General features: G+C 48.0%; 1 protein-coding gene across 1 annotated transcript; it reads right to left on the bottom strand.

The window, feature by feature from the left end:
* Positions 1-6: 6 nt before the first annotated feature.
* LOC118367506 (tyrosine-protein phosphatase non-receptor type 23-like) lies at positions 7-23143 on the bottom strand. The gene is made up of 24 exons (XM_052492656.1): positions 22925-23143; positions 17853-17927; positions 17612-17739; positions 12055-12131; positions 11890-11939; positions 11584-11715; positions 11380-11460; positions 11018-11149; positions 10867-10914; positions 10713-10769; positions 10510-10568; positions 10238-10317; positions 9970-10150; positions 9713-9858; positions 9307-9627; positions 9063-9217; positions 7469-7620; positions 6425-7217; positions 4701-6338; positions 4205-4389; positions 3997-4101; positions 3754-3892; positions 3462-3578; positions 7-1179 (listed from the first exon to the last, which is right to left on the bottom strand). The coding sequence occupies exons 1-24, from the start codon at positions 23006-23008 to the stop codon at positions 592-594; spliced, it is 5523 nt and encodes a 1840-aa protein (XP_052348616.1). The 5' UTR covers positions 23009-23143; the 3' UTR covers positions 7-591.

The following is a 23143-nucleotide window of genomic DNA, read 5'->3' as shown; positions in this document are numbered from 1 at the left end:
TCAAAACCATGCCAACCTAAATTTATTCAAGATATATTTACAGTGTTAATGAAAGACAAGAAAAAAAATATTGTTAAGACGTGCTGATTCTGCTCTATGTATGCGGTTAACATAACGAGAGCCTGCATCTGCAAGCTCCTCCCCCACCCTTTGGCAATCCTATCAGTCACTATCCTCTGAGTCCACGCCAACCCCTTGCCCAGAGCGACCAGCTGTAAGAGGGAACCATAGACACTGCTGCTAGGAGTGCATGCTGGGATGCTGAGTGGCCAGCTCTGAAGCAGCGAGTGAAGAACAGACCCATCTGGTACAGGTAGAAAGACAGGGAAAGAAAAGTGCAGTGATTCGGTCCCAGAAGCACAGCCAGGCCACTAGTGACGGAATGTAGGACCCCTGAAGTGTCCCTAAAGCGTTCAAAACCAGGTTCAAACCAACCCCTACCACTAATAACTTCTAGTTGTGAATCTTGGAGTTTCCACCATTCTAGTAATTTTGGTTCATTAGCAGAGAATCAAGAAGAACTAGTACTAAAGGCTACAGGTCAGTTTGACACAGCTATGAAGTGAGAGCGAGGGCATCGGGGGCTGTGTTTCAGTTCTTGAGGCTCCAGAGGGGGTCGAGGTTGCTCAGGGGGTCGTCTCCCTCCTCCTCGCGGGGCCCCTGGTGGAGGCCCTCGGCAGGCTGCAGGAAGCTCTGCTTAGTGACACGGTGCTTCCCCTTGCACCCACCACCCTCCATGGAGAAGGCCTCGGCCGTCAGAGAGGCCAGCAGCTCCAGAGAGTTCAGGGCCGGGCCAGAGGAAGGGGCTGGATCAGGGGTCACCTGGTTATTGGCTGTGGGGGGCGAGGAAGGGGCGGTGGTATCCACACCATTGGGTGGTGGGGACTGAACCTCCTCTGGGGTGGAGAGTGGGGGACTGAGGGAGGAGGGTTGGGTTCCGCTGGGAGAGGGGTCCCGGGCGGGGGTGGCGGCTGGCTCTCGCTCTCTATCCAAGGGCAGGCCGGTGAAGGGTTGGTCCTCTAGGCCAGAGGGGGCACCAATGTCAGGGACAGGGTCCATGGCTGGGTCAGTGGCACTGGGGGGCCGGATGCTGAGTTTGGCGATGGTGGCCTGAATGGAGCTGATGGTCATGTCACCTCCCAGAACGATGTCCTGTTGGGACTCCTGGCGAGAGTAAGGCTACAGGGAGAAGACAACCAGACAATATTTAAACAGGAGGGAGCAGTAAAGCAGTAGTGTAGCACAGAAGGGTTGGTTGTTAAGCAACAAAACCAACACGTGCAAAACAGACGTGGTTGGCTTCGATTGTTGACAACATGTAAACTATCTTTAGTCTCCAATGTTTATTGAAAACAAAATGTGCACAATGAAAACTTGTCTCATACATCATTACAGTTGTTGATTAGCTAGCTCGCAAATGTTTTGCCATATTAACATGAAATCAGTCCAACCACGACATGGTATCAATATACCATGTCCATGATAAATATACCATGATGAAACTACAGTGCCTTGCGAAAGTATTCGGGCCCCTTGAACTTTGCAACCTTTTGCCACATTTCAGGCTTCAAACATAAAGATATAAAACCATTTTTTTGTGAAGAATCAACAACAAGTGGGACACAATCATGAAGTGGAACGACATTTATTGTATATTTCAAACTTTTTTAACAAATCAAACTGAAATTGGGCGTGCAAAATTATTCAGCCCCCTTAAGTTAATACTTTGTAGCGCCACCTTTTGCTGCGATTACAGCTGTAAGTCGCTTGGGGTATGTCTCTATCAGTTTTGCACATCGAGAGACTGACATTTTTTCCCATTCCTCCTTGCAAAACAGCTCGAGCTCAGTGAGGTTGGATGGAGAGCATTTTTGAACAGCAGTTTTCAGTTCTTTCCACAGATTCTCGATTGGATTCAGGTCTGGACTTTGACTTGGCCATTCTAACACCTGGATATGTTTATTTTTGAACCATTCCATTGTAGATTTTGCTTTATGTTTTGGATCATTGTCTTGTTGGAAGACAAATCTCCGTCCCAGTCTCAGGTCTTTTGCAGACTCAATCAGGTTTTCTTCCAGAATGGTCCTGCATTTGGCTCCATCCATCTTCCCATCAATTTTAACCATCTTCCCTGTCCCTGCTGAAGAAAAGCAGGCCCAAACCATGATGCTGCCACCACCATGTTTGACAGTGGGGATGGTGTGTTCAGGGTGATGAGCTGTGTTGCTTTTACGCCAAACATAACGTTTTGCATTGTTGCCAAAAAGTTCATTTTTGGTTTAATCTGACCAGAGCACCTTCTTCCACATGTTTGATGTGTCTCCCAGGTGGCTTGTGGCAAACTTTAAACTACACTTTTTATGGATATCTTTAAGAAATGGCGTTCTTCTTGCCACTCTTTCATAAAGGCCAGATTTGTGCAATATACAACTGATTGTTGTCCTATGGACAGAGTCTCCCTCCTCAGCTGTAGATCTCTGCAGTTCATCCAGAGTGATCATGGGCCTCTTGGCTGCATCTCTGATCAGTCTTCTCCTTGTATGAGCTGAAAGTTTAGAGGGACGGCCAGGTCTTGGTAGATTTGCAGTGGTCTGATACTCCTTCCATTTCAATATTATCGCTTGCACAGTGCTCCTTGGGATGTTTAAAGCTTGGGAAATCTTTTTGTATTCAAATCCGGCTTTAAACTTCTTCACAACAGTATCTCGGACCTGCCTGGTGTGTTCCTTGTTCTTCATGATGCTCTCTGCGCTTTTAACGGACCTCTGAGACTATCGCAGTGCAGGTGCATTTATACGGAGACTTGATTACACACAGGTGGATTGTATTTATCATCATTAGTCATTTAGGTCAACATTGGATCATTCAGAGACCCTCACTGAACTTCTGGAGAGAGTTTGCTGCACTGAAAGTAAAGGGGCTGAATAATTTTGCACGCCCAATTTTTCAGTTTTTGATTTGTTAAAAACGTTTTTTGAAATATCCAATAAATGTCGTTCCACTTCATGATTGTGTCCCACTTGTTGTTGATTCTTCACAAAAAAATACAGTTTTATATCTTTATGTTTGAAGCCTGAAATGTGGCAAAAGGTCGAAAAGTTCAAGGGGGCCGAATACTTTCGCAAGGCACTGTAGCTGACATGAGTCACGATTCCCCACATGGCAGTTTGTCATTGTTGGTAGCTATCTTGCCATCCAGAATCACAACAACCCATGGAATTCTTGTGAGCCTGGTTTTCGTGACGTTGTCAGCTAACCCATCTATAGGGCCTCTCAATTTTAGTTTACATCGAGTACCACTAAAATCTTAAGAAAATACAAAATAGTTTATCGACTCACTTTTCAATAGGACCATATTTACGACCTCAATCACCACTACTCACTTAACTATTCAAGTGTCTGAGACTCTAAAGCCCGAATGCAAAAAGGATGAAAAACTGTCTCAGTGAGACTGGGCTCACCTTGGTGGCAGCAGTGCTGGGTGTCTTGCTGCAGGGGGCAGTAGGGAGGTAGCCGTGTCTCTGGAGGACCTGCTCAGCGTGTTTCAGCACCGCCTCGTAACAGAACTTCAGGTGCAGCTGCGGGCAGACACCAGAGAGAGGAGACACCTTGAAGAGCCATCACACCAACAAACATTGACTCAATGCACTGGGAAAGTGACATGAGCTTTTACTAGAGAACTTGCCTATGTGACGTCGCTCTTATGAAACTGCACAGTTAACCCCAGTTAGCTTGTTAGATGTGTGTTCTTACCTTCTCCTGCAACATGTTCTTCCTCTGCTGCCTCATCTTCTTGACCAGTAGAGGTAGGTCAGGGATGCTGTTCCCTGCCTCCAGCTCCTGTACCGCTGCATACAGCAGACAGAGGGCGCCGGTACGCCCCACGCCAGAGCTGAGGTCACGGAGAGAGACCGGGTTCGTGGCAATACTCACACTTGGTTTTGATTAATCATCATGATGTTTGGTGACAGTAATAAAATAGAATGTGTGTGTTACCTGCAGTGCACAACAATAGGTGTGTGTAAGGGCCTCTGGTGCAGGTAGTATCCATGAACCTCCTGGATGAAGCAGATGAGATTGCTCTTGCTCTCAGGAAGACCCCTGTGGGGAGAAAGAGAGCGAGAGAAAGAGAAATGGTATTCGTTAGCCAGATATAAATTTCCATGCATACAGTGGTTATTCAGTTGTTACCGTGTGGACTCACAGCTCAGGCCAGGAGGTGAACTGTAGGTGTATGACGGTGCGTTTCAGGCTCTGGTCACGGTATTGCAGGCCAATCATTCGCTCCACGTGGGTGGGTGTGGTCTTCTGCGTAGTCAGGGTGACTGTGATTGGTCCCTGAGCAAGCTGCTGGCCGCGTTCTGTCGGGAAATAGCACAAAACCTTTCCCTACGGAAACACAGTAAAGAAACGACTAGGATTTGGGGTTCTCTCAATAAATTGCAATGTGTCAATCAAAATATGGACTGTTAACTTCAAATTAAATAAGAAATGTGTTTTCACAGACGTTTCTGTCAATAGTCTGAAAGTAAATAAACCATCTAATCAAAGTTCTGCCTTATCCAATTCCTTACCTACCTGTTATTCCTTCTTGGGTAAAAACCAAACGGTACTAAGAGAGAGAAACTACCACAGTACTAAGCCTTTATAAGAGACCCCTAGAATGGCCCATTCCTTCTCCCCTGAGTGTGTGTTCATACCTTATCTAACTCCTGCTCTGAGACCAGCATGACCACCAGTGAAACCTTCTGCTCCCACACCATGAGCCAGAAGTCGGCGGCCGTGCCCGACAGCGGCGCCTGCGTGGCGATGAGGCGCGGGCAGTAGGGCGACAGCTCCTCCACAAAGCTGCCGTTGATGTAGTCGTCCTTGCCAGAGCGCAGCAGCACGCGGTTACAGTCGTAGGGCATCACGTCCTGGTGACGGTTCTTCATGGTGTAGCAGCGGGCGATGGCGATGGACAGCTGCCTGGCGTCCCTCTCCTGCCCCTCCTGGAGCTCCTTCCAGCGGGCATCCAGCGGCGACAGGCCACCTTCGTCCACGGACGGGCGCTCAAGAGACTCCACGGCCGACCGGAAGCGTTCGAGTTCGCTGCAGAGGCGAGCTACGCGTTCGGGGGCTTGGTACGGGTCGCCCTGGATCAGCCGGACGCCCTGGGAGCTCTTCTTGCGGCGCTCCCCGTCCTGAGGGTCAGCCTTGGTGGGTTGGAGGACGTTGGCGGGGGCTTTGGGGCCACCGGGCTGGCTCTCTGGGCTGGAGGAGAGCAGGTCGTCTGTTCTGGAGGAGTTCTGTCGCGGGAAGAGGGAGGTGGAGGGGGATGAGGAGGAAGGGAGAGAGGGTGGACCGCCAGGGGTGGGGGCCGGGGAGGGCCTCTGAGGAGCCAGGCCTAGGGAAGAGGGGCCCGGGGAGGGAGAAGGGGAGGGCGAGGGAAGGATGACATTATGTGGGAGAGCCACTGGAGGAGCTCCAGCAGTTGGTGGAATCATGTGCTGGGGAGGGGGCCGAGGTTGGCCCATAAAGGTGGGCTGTGGTGGGGCTCCAGGAGAGCCGTTCACACCTGGAGGAGTAGAGTACATGGTGGGGGTCATGGGGGCTACAGGCTGGGGAGCCTGGGACTGTTGGGGGGCTGATTGAGGCATTATAGGAGGTTGGTAGCCCTGTGGTACTTGGGGCTGGTAGACATGTTGGGGGGGTTGACCAGGGTGGGGCATTTGGGGCCCCTGAGGTGGGAGGGGGCCCCTGGGCAGGTAAGCCTGAGGGAGGTGGACATGTTGGGGCTGGGAAGCAGGGGGCATGGGCTGGTGCAGGCCAGGGGGCATGGGCTGGCTGGTGGGGGGCAGGTAAGCCTGGGAAACTGGGGGCATTGGCTGGCTGTTAGGGGGTATCTGCTGATGAGGGCCAGGGTGCATTTGTGGATGCGGGTGCATTTGCTGGGTGTTGGGATGCATTTGTTGTTGTTGGGGAGGTAGCATCTGCTGATGAGGGTGCAGGGGCATCTGTTGGTTGGCAGGTTGCATGTATGGTTGGGAGACAGGGGGCATGGGCTGGGAAGTGGTGGGCATCTGTGGGTGAGGGCCCCTTGGGATCATGTGTGGGGGCTGTTGGGGCAGGTAGCCCTGCTGAGGGTGTTGAGGCTGATAGCCCTGTGGTAACTGGGGCTGGTAGCCATGTTGGGGTTGTGGCTGGGGCTGACCAGGATATGGCTGCTGATACTGGGGGGGCATGGGTGGCCGGGGCTGGTGCTGGGGGGGAATGTACTGTGGATAACCCCGCTGTGCCTGGGGAGGGGGTCGGGGACCGGGCATGGCCCTGGGGGCAGACTGGTAGCCAGGGGGCAGCTGCCCAGGAGGGTGTTGGTACTGATGCTGTGGATGTTGGTGTGGCACCTGGCTGGGTGCTTGCATGGGCACCCCAGGCTGGGTCATGTACTGTGGGTACACACCCATCTGTGGGGAACAGCGTAGCCTGCAGAGACAGTAGGTGGTACAGGGTGGCGTGGGGCTGAGTTATAACTGGGGATGGGGGTCTGGATACTATCTACTGTAGTAGTGGAGGGACGGAAAGGGGCACGGGCAGGCCCGACTCCCCCAGTTTGGGGGGCTTGCGGCTGGGGAGGGGCATAGCCAGAAACAGGGGTCTGCTGGGGGGGTAGCTGAGTGAAGGGTCCGCGAGGGAAACGCTGGGTGGAGAGTGGGCCGGGGAACTGGGGCGGGCGATGGTTTGGTGGGAACTGAGGGGTATAGAGCGGTGGCCCAGGCGCCCCTGGCCAGGGTAATAAAGCATTGCCACCCAGGTTGGCACCAGGAAGGAAAGCCTCAGGTCCCGGGCGAATGGCAGAGTGCAGGGAGGGGTGGTCGGGGGGTAGACTACGGAGCTCGTCAGGCAGGTCTCTTCCCAGGCTGAGTATAGCAGCGTTGATCTGGGCTAGCTCGGCATCCTCCAAACTAGAACAGGCAGAGTCCACGTCAGAGCCCCCCTTGGACCCCAGGGACGGTTTGGCTGCAGTGGGCCGAGAAGGGGGATTCTTCTGGGTCTCGCTGTCCAGCACGGCCTTCCTCTCCTCCTCCCTGGCCTGACACAGAGTCTTAGCTCTCTCCAGCAGGCGGGAGGACTTGGTCTCCAGGTCCTCGTAGAACTCCTTCCCCTCCTGGGACTTCTTCATCAGGTCCTCGTAAGCCTCGTAGGACGCCACCAGGGTCTGCACCGTGCCGTTCCACCTGAGAGTTGGAGCGAGAGAAAGGAAGGAGAAGAGGAAGAGAAAGGGAGAGGTGAGAACTTCTTCAGTAACAATGACATGAGGCTAGTGCTTTATGTATCTAGTGTTTCCAGTGGACCTGCTCCGATTTGTTTGTGTGTTCTAATTCCCTATATTGGCCCCTTCCCTATGACCTTGGACTGGAACAGCGTCAAAGTCCTTTGCCCAATAGTGCTGGTGTCCTACTAAAACCCTTCCCAAGCCCTTGCTCACTTGTGTTCCGTCTCGACGAGACCCTTGCGGACCGAGGCGTTTTGCACGTTGGCTTCCGTCAGAGCCTTGAGGATGTTCTCCTGGGCAGACAGGTTCTGGTCGATGTACACCTTCACCTGCTCATACTTCTTCAACTGCTCCTCAAACAACCTCTATAGGGAGAGAGAGAGGGAGGGAGGTAGGGAGGGAGGTAGGGAGAGAGGGAGGGAGGTAGGGAGGGAGGTAGGGAGGGAGGTAGGGAGAGAGGTGGGGAGAGAGCGAGAGGGAGGTGGGGAGAGAGGGAGGGAGGTAGGGAGAGAGGGAGGGAGGTAGGGAGAGAGGGAGGGAGGTAGGGAGAGAGGTGGGGAGAGGGAGGTGGGGAGAGAGCGAGAGGGAGGTGGGGAGAGAGCGAGGGAGGGAGGTGGTGGGGAGAGGGAGCGGGGAGGGGAGGTGGGGAGAGAGCGAGAGGGAGGTGGGGAGAGAGCGAGGGAGGGAGAGGGAGGTGGGGGAGGGGAGGTGGGGAGAGAGAGGTGGGGAGAGAGAGGTGGGGAGAGAGAGAGGGAGGGAGGTGGGGAGAGAGAGAGGGAGGGAGGTGGGGAGAGAGAGAGGGAGGGAGGTGGGGAGAGAGAGAGGGAGGGAGGTGGGGAGAGAGAGAGGGAGGGAGGTGGGGAGAGAGAGGGGGAGGGAGGTGGGGAGAGAGAGGGGGAGGGAGGTGGGGAGAGAGAGAGGGAGGGAGGTGGGGAGAGAGAGGGAGGGAGGTGGGGAGAGAGAGGGAGGGAGGTGGGGAGAGAGAGGGAGGGAGGTGGGGAGAGAGGGAGGGAGGGAGGTGGGGAGAGAGGGAGGGAGGGGAGGTGGGGAGAGAGGGAGGGAGGGAGGTGGGGAGAGAGAGAGGGGAGGGAGGTGGGGAGAGAGGAGGGAGGGGGGAGGAGGGAGAGGGGGGAGGGAGGTGGGGAGAGAGGGAGGTGGGGAGAGGGAGGTGGGGAGAGAGGGAGGGAGAGGGAGGTGGGGAGAGAGGGAGGGGGAGAGGGAGGTGGGGAGAGAGGGAGGTGGGGAGAGAGGGAGGTGGGGAGAGAGGGAGGTGGGGAGAGAGGGGGAGGTGGGGAGAGAGGGAGGTGGGGAGAGGAGGGAGGGGGAGAGGGAGGGAGGGGGAGAGAGGGAGGGAGGGGGGGGGGGAGAGGGAGGGAGGGGGGAGAGGAAGGGAGGGGGAGAGAGGGAGGGGGAGAGAGGGAGGGAGGGGGAGAGAGGAAGGGAGGGGGAGAGGGAGGGAGGGGGGGAGGAAGGGGGAGGGGGAGGGGGAGGGAGGGGGGAGGGGGAGGGAAGGGAGGGGGAGGGAAGGGGGGGGGAGAGGGAGGGGAGAGGGAGGGGGGGGGGGGGGGGGGGGAGGGGGGGGGGGGGGGGGGGAGGGGGGGGGGGAGGGGAGGGAGGGGGAGGGAGGGAGGGAGGGAGGGGGGAGAGGAAGGGAGGGGAGAGGAAGGGGGGAGGGAGGGAGGGGAGAGGAAGGGAGGGGTAGAGGAAGGGAGGGGGAGAGGAAGGCAAATGTTACATATAGTGTGTTAAGAGGCATGCGTTAGTCTAGAATGTCATGAAGATCAAACCCACACACAATGTCCTGTACCTTCATGTCAGTGCGCTCGGTAGTGACCAGGGAGGAAGTGATGTCGTCCTGCTGGATGAGGTCACGCAGCTGTTTCTCTAGGGTGCTCCTCTGGTCCCTCATCTCCTGCACCTTACCCAGGATCCTCTTCATGCACTGCAGCCCTGCCACCTCCTCTGTAGGAACACACACACATATACATTTAGAAACACACTCCAGATGACACCACAAACACCATAACTCTTTTCCACTTTCCTATACCCACCCTGGTTGAGTTGTGGCCTCGGCAGGGCGTCTCTCAGGGCATCCAGTGGTCCCCCCAGCAGCCTCAGGTTACTGATGTGCAGGTTCATGGCTCTGTGCAGCTCTGTGTTGGTGAAGCTGGCCTTCTCATGGGCCTCCATGTACTTCTCCAGGTCCCTGCGGATCTCAGCCAGGGTCTGGGCATGTGCCTGGGGGTGCAGCTCCGCCGCAGAGCCTCTTCCTGCCGCCTCTTGCAGCGCCCGCACCCCGGCCTCGTCCTCCTCCAGCACGTCCCGGATCTCCCTCAGAGACGCCTCCACGTCCGTGAACACACCAGACAGGACTGACGGAGAGAGACATAGGGACAGTATCGAAAGGCTGTGTACATATATGTGTGTGTATGTGTGTGTCCCAGGCCAACCACTCACCCTGCATGGACTGAACGAGGCTCTTGACGGTGTCTGGTCTGACACTGAGCGCAGCACACTTCTCCATAAGTACGGGGGGGATGTGACTGTACATGTCCAGGTTATCTACGGAGTCTGGCTCCAGACCCAGAGAGTCCATAAACTGCCTGTAAACCCAGAGCTACATCAGTAACCACACAAAGTCACTATATTAAATCGTAAAAGGCGTACCTAGACGACACAAATACACACACAGCCCCTCCGACTCTCCTACTCACTCTAGAGTCTCATTCCTGCTGTCTATCTTGGCCATGATGTCCCGTAGCAACTTGGCCTTCTCCTCACTGTAGAGAGAGGAGGCCTCGTGGGCAGCCATGGGCACCAGCTTGGCAAACAGGTCTGGTCCTGTGACACTGGGATCAGTTGGGTTCACGGGCAAGGCCTTCACCAAGGGGGCACCTAGAGAGGACATGATGAAAATATAGTATATGAAATGCAGGAGAGGTTGTGTGTGAGGATAGGTCATAGGTCAGGGTTCAATGTTACCTTTGACGGAAGCAAGAGTCTCCAACGAGGGGACAGTCTCATGGTAAATGAAGTCATTGTCTTTCTTGGCAGAGTTGAACCTACGAGGGACAGGGGATAAGGAATAGCAAAATAAAACAGGAGGGGAAGGATCAGAGAGAAACACTTCAGCAAGAGTGCCACTGTTTGAGTGACAGTGTGTGTGTGACTGTCTACCTATGTCAAAGGGTAAAGATTGTACCAACCTACCCACTATCATAAGTGAATATACAGTAGGGAATATAGCTGCTTACTTTCCCCCTATCACGTCCATGGTGAACTTCAAGGCCTCCTGCACGCTGTCTGGCTGACCCTGTTCAAACAGAGAGGTTGAGGGGGAAGGAGCATAAAGACAGTTACTTTGTTATTGTAAGCTTGATAACAGATTCAAAAGAAACCATTTCAGAAGGCCAAATCAAAAAGGTTACACACAGAGTCAATTGGAAGGTGACTATACCTTGGCCAACTTGATGGCTTCACTGAGTTTGTCTAATGAGCTCTGCAGGTAAGCCAGCTGTTAAAAACACGGAGAGACATTGGTATGTAGAGGAATGGAGGTATGCAGAGGAATATACACGGGGGGAGTAGGGATAGTCAAGAAGGTGACATACCCGCTCTCCATATTTCTGTTGTTCCTCAGCCTGCTTCCCCATATGCAGCTGAAAATAAATATGTCATTCAATAACAGAGTATCCGGTAACCAAATTGAGAACACATTCACAATACACTCCCTCACAACTCACTGTCCTGTCTCAAACTCACATGGGCGATGGAAGCAAAGTAGGAGATCTTCATTTGCACCAGTTTCTTCCAGTCCTTCTGGATTTTACCCAGCATGGAAGCTGTGTCAGAGTTCTCCAGAGCCCTGCATGCCTCCTTATAGTAGTCCACCACCTGCACCAGGCCAACAACAGAACAGTCGCACACCTGGGTCGTATTCATTAGGGCACACCGTAGCAAAACGTTTTGCAACAGAAAACAATTAGCATTTTCTTATTGGACAAGTTCAGTTAGTCCCTCCCCGTTTGATTCCTATTGAGAACGACCCTGCTCTACGGCAACTGAGGTCTAGAGGGTGTTATCGTGCCCTGCTACTACGTTGTGTTGAGAGTAGAGAGATTTACCTGAGCACTGATGCGGGCTACAAGGAAACTCTTCCTGTTGTCCAGCATGGACTTCTCCAGGAGACACTCTTGAGCCTGACCCTGAATGGAGACAAATAACCACGAAGTGTGTGTGAGTGTGTGTGAGTGTGAGTGTGTGTGCGTGTGCGTGTGCGTGTGTGTGTGTGTGTGTGTGAGAGAACACGTGCGGTGTGCAATAGTTACCAGCATGAGGTTGATGTTGAGGTTAAGGATCTGGTGACTCATGTCCACGCTGAAGTTGTGGCTGAAGTGGTCCCTCAGGTAGGAGAAGGCCCCCGCGGAGCACTGGAAGTGTGTACATGACACCTTCATCCCCTAGGGGGAGAGTGAAAGGGGAAGGGAGACAGAAGGGAGCGAGGATGGAAGCGAGAGAAATAGACAAAGGGACATATTGAGTTTCAGAAAGAGGGGGGGCAACACAATGGATGTCAGTGTGAGATGTCATGGAGAGAGAGGTTAACGTGATAGACGGCCATTGCTTCTGCCCACCTCTTCAGACACCCTGTTATCCATGGCTCCCAACATGGAGTGGAGAGCACCTACAGAGAAGACAACATTATGGCAATCAGGACATAGCTGTTTAACGCATGGTTTTGCCCTCAGTGCTGATCTAAGGTCAGTTTTACACTACACCATTCAAATGGTTCAACTCACCCAGGTTGTAGAGGATGCAGGCTTGCTCATAGCTGATGTCATCATGAGTGACTGTTTTTCCAGAAAATATTTCTGTCCTGGTAAGAGAGAATGAAATTGTTGACACACTGTTTTGCATAAATGAGGGTGTGGTGTGGCCAAATACATTTAAACTTTTTTCCCTTTTTTTTTTTTTTTTTTTTAACAATTCCTGACATTTAATCTTCGTAAAAATTTGACTTGGGTCAAACGTTTCAGGTAGCCTTCCACAAGCTTCCCACAATAAGTTAGGTGAATTTGGACCCATTCCTCCTGGCAGAGCTGGTGTATCTGAGTCAGGTTTGTAGGCCTCCTTGCTCGCACACGCCTTTTCAGTTCTGCCATCAAATGTTCTATAGGATTGAGGTCAAGGCTTGTGATGGCCACTCCAATACCTTGACTTTGTTGTCCTTAAGCCATTTTGCCACAACTTTGGAAGTATGCTTGGGGTCATTGTCCATTTGGAAGACCCATTTGCAACCAGGCTTTAACTTTCTGACCGATGTCTTTAGATGTTGCTTCAGTATATCCACATCATTTTCCTGTCTCATGATGCCATCTATTTTGTGAAGTGCAACAGTCCCTCCTGCAGCACAGCACCCCCGCGACCCAAGTTTTAATGACTCCAACCAAAGTGTATGTAAACTTCCGACTTCAACTGTACATGTATGGGCCTGTCTGCTTTTGTATGTAGTTCCTGCCAAGGCAGCAGCTTTTCTTCCTGGGGTACAGCAACATTAAGGCAGTTGTATACCATTTTAAAAACATTACAATACATTTCACAACAGATTTTTACTCTACACTAAGTGTGTTCCCTCAGGCCACTACTCTACTACCACATATCTACAACACAAAATACATGTGTATAGTATCGGGTGTGTGTCTGTCTGTGCCTATGTGTGTCTCTTCACATTCCCGGCTGTTCCATAAGGTGTATTTTAAATCAGATTTGACTGCTTGCACCCGATATTATACACATGTATTTTGTGTTGTAGATATGTGGTAGTAGAGTTACTTGATGTGGAATAGAGTTCAATGTAGCCATGGCTCTATGTAGTACTGTGCACCTCCCATAGTCTGTTCTGGACTTTTTATTTAACCTTTATTTAACTAGGCAAGTCAGTTAAGAACAAATTCTTATTTTCAATGACGGCCTAGGAACAGTGGGTTAACTGCCTGTTCAGGGGCAGAACGACATACCTTGTCAGCTCGGGGGTTTGAACTTGCAACCTTCCGGTTACTAGTCCAACACTCTAACCACTAGGCTACCCTGCCGCCCCGGCTTGGGGACTGTGAAGAGACCTCAGGTAGCATCTTGTGGGGTATGCATGGGTGTCCAAGCTGTGTATTAATAGTTTGGTGCATTCAACATGTCAATGCCTCTCGCAAACACAAGTAGTGATGAAGTCAATCTGTCCTCTATTTTGAGCCAGATGAGACTGACATGCATATTATTAATGTTAACTCTCTGTGTACATTTTTACGAGCCAGCCGTGCTGCCTTGTTCTGGGCCAAATGTAATTTTCCTAAGTCCCTCTTCGTAGCACCTAACCAGACGACTGGACTGTAGTCTAGGGCCTGTAGGACCTGCCTTGATGATAGCATTGTTGAGAAAGCTGAGCAGCGCTTTATTATGGACAGACCTCTCCCCATCTTAGTTACTGCTGCGTCAAAATGTTTTGACCATGACAGTTTACAATCCAAGGATACTCCAAGAAGCTTAGTCTCCTCAACTTGCTCAATTTCCACATTATTAATTAGTTGAGGTTAAGGGTTAAGTGAATGATTTGTCCCAATTACAATGCTTTTAGTTTTTGAAATATTTAGGACCAACTGCTTTCTTGCCACCCATTCTGAAACTGACTGCAGCTCTGTGTTAAACGCTGCAGTGATTTCACTTGCTGTGGTTGCTGACGTGTAGAGTGTTGAGTCATTAGCATACATAGACAAACAGGCTTAACTCAGAGCCAGCGGCAGGTCATTAGTAAAGATTGAATAGTAAGGGGCCTGTGTTCTGTTATACAGGTAACTCTCGGTCCACAATATAGCAGGGTATGTAAGGCCATAACACCAATGCTCCATCTAAGCTGCGCGCGTGTAGCCCCGGAACTGCCACGCAGAAATATCAGCCCACAGAGAGAAGCACGAGAGCAGCGGCCACCAACCGGTCAATCTACAAGACATTGCTAGTCGATTGCCAAACATTTCTGTAAAAAACCCAACGATAAAGCCTTGTGTTCCTATTTTTTCATTTTAGTCTTGGGCTGTTGGCGGGAGGTGCACTCGATTCAGCTGCCCTGCGTCCCGGGTAGGTGAGCTGTTGCCATTCTGAACCATTGCATGTGTCTGAAAGTAAAATCTGCCTTCCCTACGGACCCAGAAAGCAAATGAAGTGCACTATAGACCTACCGCTGGCCAATCGGATGGCTCAGATGACCGTGTCTGCAGTAACGTAGCACGGCATAAAAGAAAGCCACAGAAAGTTGATACCGTGACATTTCTAAACATTTAAAACTATGAGTAGAGAGAGACTGTCAGCGAATACAGCAAAGAGATGCTGTTTTTATGACTGAGTTCAAGTTCTTACTGTCAACACTTTGTATTCAACACTTTTATAAGCCATAAAATGCGCGTTGTTCCTATTTCCACTCAGCGCTACAACAAGCACTGCAGCAGTAATGAATGAGTAGGAAAGTGTATCTATAGGCTTGTGTTGTTCTTATTAGTGGCTTTGGTCTTTTTTAATTTCGAGGAATATTTAACTTTCTCTGTTCGACATGACTTTGTGCATGAGGCAGAAATAATGCGGTGCGAGTCGAGTTTCGCCAGCTGGAAGATGGTGTCCCTTTCAGGTCATTGTCAGTGGAGGAAAGGGAGAGTGGAGGGATGTTGAGAGGCGGACCCTCAGTCTGCTGCTCTCTCCCTCCGCTGAGACTCACCATCAGATGCAGGCACCATCAGCCCCCCCCAAAAATGTTTACATTTGTTTTTTATTGCCTGAACAACAATGCATTGGCAGGGCAATTCAAGCAAAGTCAATATGCAGTGATAATGTATTGGGCCTATAACTTACTGCACAAACCTCATTACTACAGAACTGTTATTGTTTGTTGCATAGGCTTACATTTTTTTAAAGTCATGTTTAAAGAAAAATCTGAGTAGTAGATCTCGGCTTGCATTTTGACTCAGTGATCTTGACTCAGACAAGGTTGGTGACCACTGTTCTAGAGTTTTCCCTGTTAACACTATCAACGTTTCCATTTACCGTGGACCGTGGAAATTGTGATCGAATCAATGCAATATTACCGAAACAAAACAAACTATGCAAGACATTTTGTTGTAGGCAGAAAGCATCAGAGTATGATTCTATTGCATTCCCACGCACTACTCAGCCCGTACTCTACACAGACCGGTGCGGTATAAACAATCAGAGCTGCAGTAGACCTATATGTAAATAGATCATTGCCATATATGGTATGTTCCATTTACATTGAACTGGACTGTGTTAGCAGCATGAGCGGTCGTGAGTAGATGCTCTTCATTTGGGGTCAAAGTAAGAGCTGCTGTAGCCACGTGTGCACATTTTGTTCATATCCTTTGCTAGTTAGTGAGTTATTAGCCCAGTTATAGATAATCTGTAGTCAGCAATAGGGGAGTGATTGATTCCTACAAGAGCACAAAACATATACATTTATAGACGTCTTTGAAAAGCGAGTCAGGTAAAGAGCTTTTTTTTGTCTTAAATGGGCAGTGTTGTATTTTGAGACAGGCTTGAAGAACCTAAGTAGCCAATAGACAGAGGGTAGAATAATTTGTCTGATTCTCTGTAATAATGGTATGGGAATAATAATGTATTTTGTAAAGTGGTTTCTTGCATCAAACAACAACATTTTCAGTCACCTTGTCTGAAGGACAAGTGGATAAACAGGTTAATGTCAAGCCCTGCACTTTTTTTCAAAAGTCTCATGGAATGTAGGCCTACATTGAGCACCACATTGGCTGCTACATTAGGCTGAATGACAGAACAGCCATTTCCATGTTAAAATGTTATGGGATGCATTTTCTCCATTGTTTTGATGTTAGGCTACTCTGGTTGGCCTACATTATGATCAAATAGCCACAGTAGCCTACTTGGCCACTGTTAAAACTGTAACTTAAAGCGGGTACAACCTCAGTGTTCACAGTAAACGTGTGCTGAAAGTTGCACAGAATTTTCACAACATTCAGGTTTACGTTAAGCAGACCTGAAATTTGCTCAGTGCCTGAAAAACACTGAGGGAACACTACATAACGCATACGCTTTTCCAGCAGCAGTTTATTACAGATAATGTCAAAAGTTGCACTGAAGACTAACAAAACAATCTGTGTATTGCTTATTATTTTATTAGCCAATCATCAGTGATTTGTGTAAGTAGCGTACATGTTGAATGCCCGTCCCTATAAGCGCTTTGAAAATCTGCTGTTAATTTGTTTATCGTGAAATAGCATTGTATCTGGTCAAACACTATTTTCATCCAAAAGTTTACTAAGGGTTGGTAACAGGCTGATTGGTTGGCTGTTTTAGCCAGTAAAGGGTGCTTTGCTGTTCTTGGGGAGCAGAATGACTTTTGCTTCCCTCCAGGTCTGAGGAAACACACTTTCCTGTAGGCTTAGATTGACAAGATGGCAAATAGGGGCGGCAATATCGTCCGCTATTATCCCCAGTAATTTTCCATCCAAGTTGTCAGAACCAGGTGGCTTGCCATTGTTGATAGACAACAATATTTGTTTCACCTCTTCCATACTCACTTTACAGAATGACAATGCTTGTCTTTCATTATTTGGTCAGTTATGCATGGATGTGTAAGTTCAGAATTGTTTGTTGGCATGTCATGCCAAAGTTTGCTAATCTTGCCAATGAAAAAACAATTTAAGTAGTTGGCAATATCGGTGGGTTTTGTGATGATTGAGCCACCTGATTCAATAAAGGATGGAGCCGAGTTCGCCCAAAATGTAATGTAAAGTAAAGTGATCCAAACCCTTTTACTATCATTCATCTTTGTTTCATAGTAACTGTTTTTCCAGAAAATATTTCTGTCCTGGTAAGAGAGAATGAAATTGGTGACACACTGTATTGCATACCTGAGGGTGTGTGTCTACGCGTATGGTAGGGAGAGCTTATGAAAGTGTGTGTGTGTGTTCGCTCACACTTTATTTGGATAGTCCAGATTGTCCATCTGTAGATGCTCTGTAGATCTGTTCATAAGCAAATGCTTGCTACGGTTACAGTTAGGGATGGTTCAGAATAAGGGTTAGGGTAAGAGTTAAAGTTAGGGCTAGGGTTAAGTTTAGGGTTAGGATAAGGGTTAATGTTAGGGTTAGTAGATAGTCCATCTGTAGATGCTCGACAGACTATCCAAATAAAGTGTTACCTTGTGTTCTTCCGGTCTTTTCATAGCTGTCTGTTGTAGAGTTTATGAAAGCCAGTGTGTGTATGATAAGGATCTCATGGGTAAGTGTGTAAAGATAGGGCTCCTATGTGTACTTCATTGCCTCATACCATGAGATGGGTACTGCTGCTTCCTGCCCAGGCCCCAGAGGCACACGGCTCTGGAGGTAGTGCAGCTGCCCAAAGTACTTCCTCAAAATGCTGCAGCCCTCAAAGTCCCGTGTCACATTCACCGCACCCTGCCACAAACACTTACTTATTATAGGATAGAAAGAAAGTATAGTATATGACCGACATAACAAATAAATCACAACATATGACATTTGCATAGCACAACTCGCTCAGTTCATACCTGTCTCAGTGTCTCCAGCTTCTTCAGCTGTTCATTATAGCTGTCTGGATTCTCCCCATAGTTCTTCAGGATGAACTGAAAGGACAGAGGGAAGCAGATAAGAAGGGCCATTGGGAGCACAGCAAATAACCTTTATTTAACCAATAAGGTCTATTCATTCAATCAGAAATAGATTTACAATACCAATCAAAAGTTTGGACACAACTACTCATTCAAAGGTTTTTCTTTATTTTTTAAACTATTTTCTACATTGTAGAATAATAATGAAGACATCAAAAGTATGAAATAACACATATGGAATCATGTAGTAACCAAAAAAAGTGTTAAACAAATCCAAATATATTTTATATTTGAGATTCTTCAAAGTAGCCACCCTTTGCCTTGATGACAGCGTTGTACATTCTTGGCATTCTCTCAACCAGCTTCATGAGGTAGTCACTTGGAATGCATTTCAAATAACAGGTGTGTCTTGTTAAAAGTTCATTTGTGGAATTTCTTTCCTTCTTAATACGTTTGAGCCAATCAGTTGTGTTGTGACAAGGTAGGGGTGGAATACAGAAGATAGCCCTATTTGGTCAAATACCAAGTCCATATTACGGCAAGAACAGCTAAAATAAGCCAAGAAATAAGCAAAGAGAAACAACAGTCCATCATTACTTTAAGACATGAAAGTCAGTCAATACGGAACATTCAAGAACTTTGAAAGTGCAGTCAAGTGCAGTCACAAAAACCATCAAGGGCTATGATGAAACTGGCTCTCATGAGGACCACCACAGGAAAGGAAGACCCAGAGTTACCTCTGCTGCAGAGGACAAGTTCATTAGAGTTACCAGCCTCAGAAATTGCAGCCCAAATAAATGCTTCACAGAGTTCAAGTAACAGACACATCTCAACATCAACTGTTCAGAGGAGACTGTATGAAATTAGGCCTTCGTGGTCAAATTGCCACAAAGAAACCACTATTAAAGGACACCAATAAGAAGAAGAGACTTGCTTGGGCCAAGAAACACGAGCAATAGACATTATACCGGTGGAAATCTGTCCTTTAGTCTGATGAGTCCAAATTTGAGATTTTTTGGTTCCAACCATGGTCTTTGTGAGACGCAGAGTAGGCCTAGAGAGTTGATTAGAGGAAAATGTATGCCTACAAGAAGCACAACAAACTTCTTCTTGAACGGATGATCTGTGGGAGTGGGAGCATGTGTGGCTCCCACTGTGAAGCATGGAGGAGGTGGTGTTGAGGTGCTTTGATGGTGACACTGTCAGTGATTTATTTAGAATGCAAAGGCACACTTAACCAACATGCCTACCACAGCATTCTGCAGCGATACGCCATCTCATCTGGTTTGCGCTTAGTGTTTTTCAACAGGGCAATGAACCAAAACACACCTTCAGGCTGTGTTAGGGCTATTTGACCAAGGAAAGTGATGAAGTGCTGCATCAGATGACCTGGCCTCCACAATCATCAGACCTCAACCCAATTGAGATGGTTTGGGATGAGTTCGACCGCAGAGTGAAGGACAAGCAGCCAACAAGTGCTTAGCATATGTGGGAACTCCTTCAAGACTGTTAGAAAAGCGTTCCAGGTGACTACCTCATGAAACTGGTCGAGAGTGTGCCAAGCTGTCATCAATGCAAAGGGTGGCTACTTTGAAGAAACTAAAATATATTTAGATTTGTTTAACACTTTTTGGTTACTACATGATTCCACATGTGTTATTTTATAGTTGTGATGTCTTCAGTATTATTCTACAATGTAGAAAATAATAAACATAAAGAAAAATCCTGGAATGAGTAGGTGAGTCCAAACTTTTGACTGGTATTGTAGATTTGGGGGAATATTGTTGTCCCAACACTAGAACATTCAATTAGGCCTAGAGAGTTGATTAAAGGGAAATGTAGGCCTATAAGAAGCACAGCAAACTGAATGGCCCTCACATTGTCAAAAGAATCCTGGGGAGAACCATGCAGGCTTGTACATAAATATTTAGTTGTCCACATCGCTCATGGCCTGAGAGAGTCCCTGGATTTGTGTAGGGTGGGTGGTGTATGACTATAGTGCATTCAAGCAATGGTGATTCTATGTTTACCAGACACCATTCATATAGAAAACCTATAGTACATAGTACCTGCATAGATGGTTGATGGTTTTATTCGGCATAATTGTTGGACGATTCCAGAGTTTAAAGCATGTTTGTTCTACTGCAAGGGTCTGAGAAATTCTAAAAAAAATATAAAAAATTCTGGTACCTTTTTGGCAACCAATTGACTATCAAATCAGTGTTAAACTGTTTTTTGCATCAACGTCTGAGATAAAAGGCTGTCCCACAGTTTCTGCCAATCATATTGGTTTTACAATAATAAAAAGGTGGAACATACTGTGTGTGCATAGGCTACAACAGATCATCAGTGGAATTCACACAAGACAACATCGCAACAGACAGAAAGACTATAGTAAGTTCATATTTGTCATTTGGATCAAAGGTTTCAGGGTGGAGATGAGGCCATTATCAGAAGGTGAGGACACACCACTTCACCTGACAAGACTCAAACATTACACTGTTGATTTTAAGTGCATTTTATATCTGCTGTACTTTTCACAGCATTTGTTGATTATGAAATCTGGAAATACTCTGGATACATTCAGTAACATAATAATAATGCATATTTGAGACTGATGCAATATAAAACAAAATCATTACAAGGGTTTGAATGAGAGGTCAAACTGGTGTCTCCAAGTGGCCACACAACTCTCCAAAGTGTGCACAGTTCCTAAGTAACTTCAATATGCTGCCCTGCATCGCCACCATCTCATTGTTCCAGCGGGATCCAGCACAAGTTTAGCACTAACATTCATAATGAATCCATAATCCAAGCAATAAAAAAAAGACTAGGTCTACACCTATTTGTGTGGACAAAGGAAATTAACCTAAATCTCCCAGACAATCAGTGTTTTATTTTTTGTGGGTCTTCAGTTGGCCTAAAGCCGGAATTCATTCCAATCCACGTTAGATCTACGTTTTAGCCAGAGGAGGCTGGTGGGAGGAGATATAGGAGGAAGGGCTCATTGTATTGGCTGAAATGGAATAGTGGAAAGGAGTCCAATATGTGGTTTCCATATATTTGATGTTTGATACCATTCCATTTATTCCATTACATTATGTTTTTCAGCGACAGGGAAACTAGCCAGGATCGAGGGAAAGATGAACGGAGCAAAGTACACAGATCCTTGATGAAAACCTGCTCCAGAGTGCTCAGGATCTCAGACTGGGGGCGAAGGTTCACCTTCCAACAGAACAACGACCCTAAGCATGCAGCCAAGACAACGCAGGAGTGGCTTTGCAATGTCCTTGACTGGCCCAGCCAGAGCCCGGACTTCATACCTAAGAAAACTCGAGGCTGTAATCACTGCCAAAGGTGTTTCAACAAAGTAGTGAGTAAAGGGTCTGAATACTTATGGAAATGTGATATTTAAGGGTTTTCATACATTTGCAAAAATATCTAAACCTGTTTTTGCTTTGTAATTTTTGGGTACTGTGTGTCGATTGTATGAAAAAAACACTATCATCCATTTTAGAATAAGGCTGTAACTTAACAAAACGTGGAAAAAGTCTAAGGGTCTGAATACTTTCCGAATGCAATGTACGTGCATCACATGTAATCTGCTCAATTTTAACCTGGATGACAAATACATAGTCAATCTATTTTAACATTGAACCGAATCTTATCAACATTCCCTTGTCACGGTTATCTATGACCCTGTTGGCTGGACTGGGAGGAGTTGGCCTCCAAATGGCTCTGGAGCAATCCCATCATGCCTTGCTGTGGTAAGTATTCTCCAGTCAGTGATGAGCCTCTCTAATAAGCAGCTACTTATAGTCAGACTCACTGGAGCCACAGTCTGGAGATAAACAAGACCATTATTTGTCCTTATTACAAGCCACGCACACAAATGCCTCCAACATAATATCCGTCTTCAACAAAATATATTTGTCAGCCGTAGCCAAATACATTACACACGGTTGTCTATATGTATTGTACTCCAGCTGCACTGCTAGTGTAACAGTATAGCTCCCGTCCCTCTCCTCGCCCCTACCTGGGCTTGAGCCAGGGACCCTCTGCACACATCAACAACTTCCTCCCACGAAGCATCGTTACCTATCGCTCCACAAAATCCGAGGCCCTTGCACAGCAAGGGAAACAACTACTTCAAGGTCTCAGAGCTAGTGACGTCACCGATTGAAACACTATTAGCGCGGACCCCGCTAACTAGCTAGCCATTTCACATCTGTTACACTAGCCTAAACAATGGAACTCCTATTCTCTCTTCATTATTCTCTGGGCTGTCTTTCTCCTTATTTCCATTACTTTTCCATGGACTGTTATGCTTAATTTAATTTCCAGATAAAATCTGTCGCTGCTATAATAAAAATCGTAACCGTCAGAGGGCAAAAGTCCTCTAGTAATATCTGGCGCATGAGGCGGAGGTGGAAGAAAGGAGATTGGATAGTAAGGTATAAAACGTAATTGTGGTGGGTGTGTTACTTTGCAATATTTCTCGATAAATATTGTGAGGGAGAATTTCCTCAGACATAGGTTATGATGACTAGGGCAGTTTTCCCTGGCTCTAATATGACCCTTCACCTAACGTTACTCTGCTGTTCTCTAATTTGAACTCATTCCAGCACTAATTTCTGAATGTCTTGGCTATTTTTCACCCCCCCTGCCAGACTTATCTCTATATCAAAGCAAACTGGTTCAGGGTGCATGTGACAATGACATCATTATTTTAAAGACTATGTATTTGTTGTGACTGGGGTATCTGCACATAAACTACATGTTGACATAAATAGCTAACTAATTATCAACTTAGCTAACTGTAAACAAAGGCGATTGTCATGGCTGACACAGCTAACCCAATACTAGCTAGCTAACTACCTTTACTTGATGCGTCAGGCTAATAACAGTCAAGATGTGCTCGATACGTATGATTATCTTAATCCTCGCCTGCTTGACTTCCGATCTCAACCGCCCGACAGTGCCCGGTTATCCCACTCCCTCACCCATCTCACCTGCCTCACGGACGGGCTGAACTCAAACTCCCCTGCCTCTTTCAGATCCAGCCAGATCATTGGCATACGGGGGACCGCCTCCATCGCTGCCAGCGACTGCACCGAGCCTGAGTTCAAGTGACTATTTAAATATCACTTCAGCAGTTTTGAATTCAGTGGATGTACACTATATTGTTTCTTATAATTCCCAAACAACTGTGTCATGTCTCCATTTACACT

The sequence above is a fragment of the Oncorhynchus keta genome, chromosome 34 (assembly GCF_023373465.1).
Source record: "Oncorhynchus keta strain PuntledgeMale-10-30-2019 chromosome 34, Oket_V2, whole genome shotgun sequence".
Lineage (NCBI taxonomy): Eukaryota > Metazoa > Chordata > Actinopteri > Salmoniformes > Salmonidae > Oncorhynchus > Oncorhynchus keta.
This window is presented reverse-complemented; position numbering and strand designations above follow the sequence as displayed.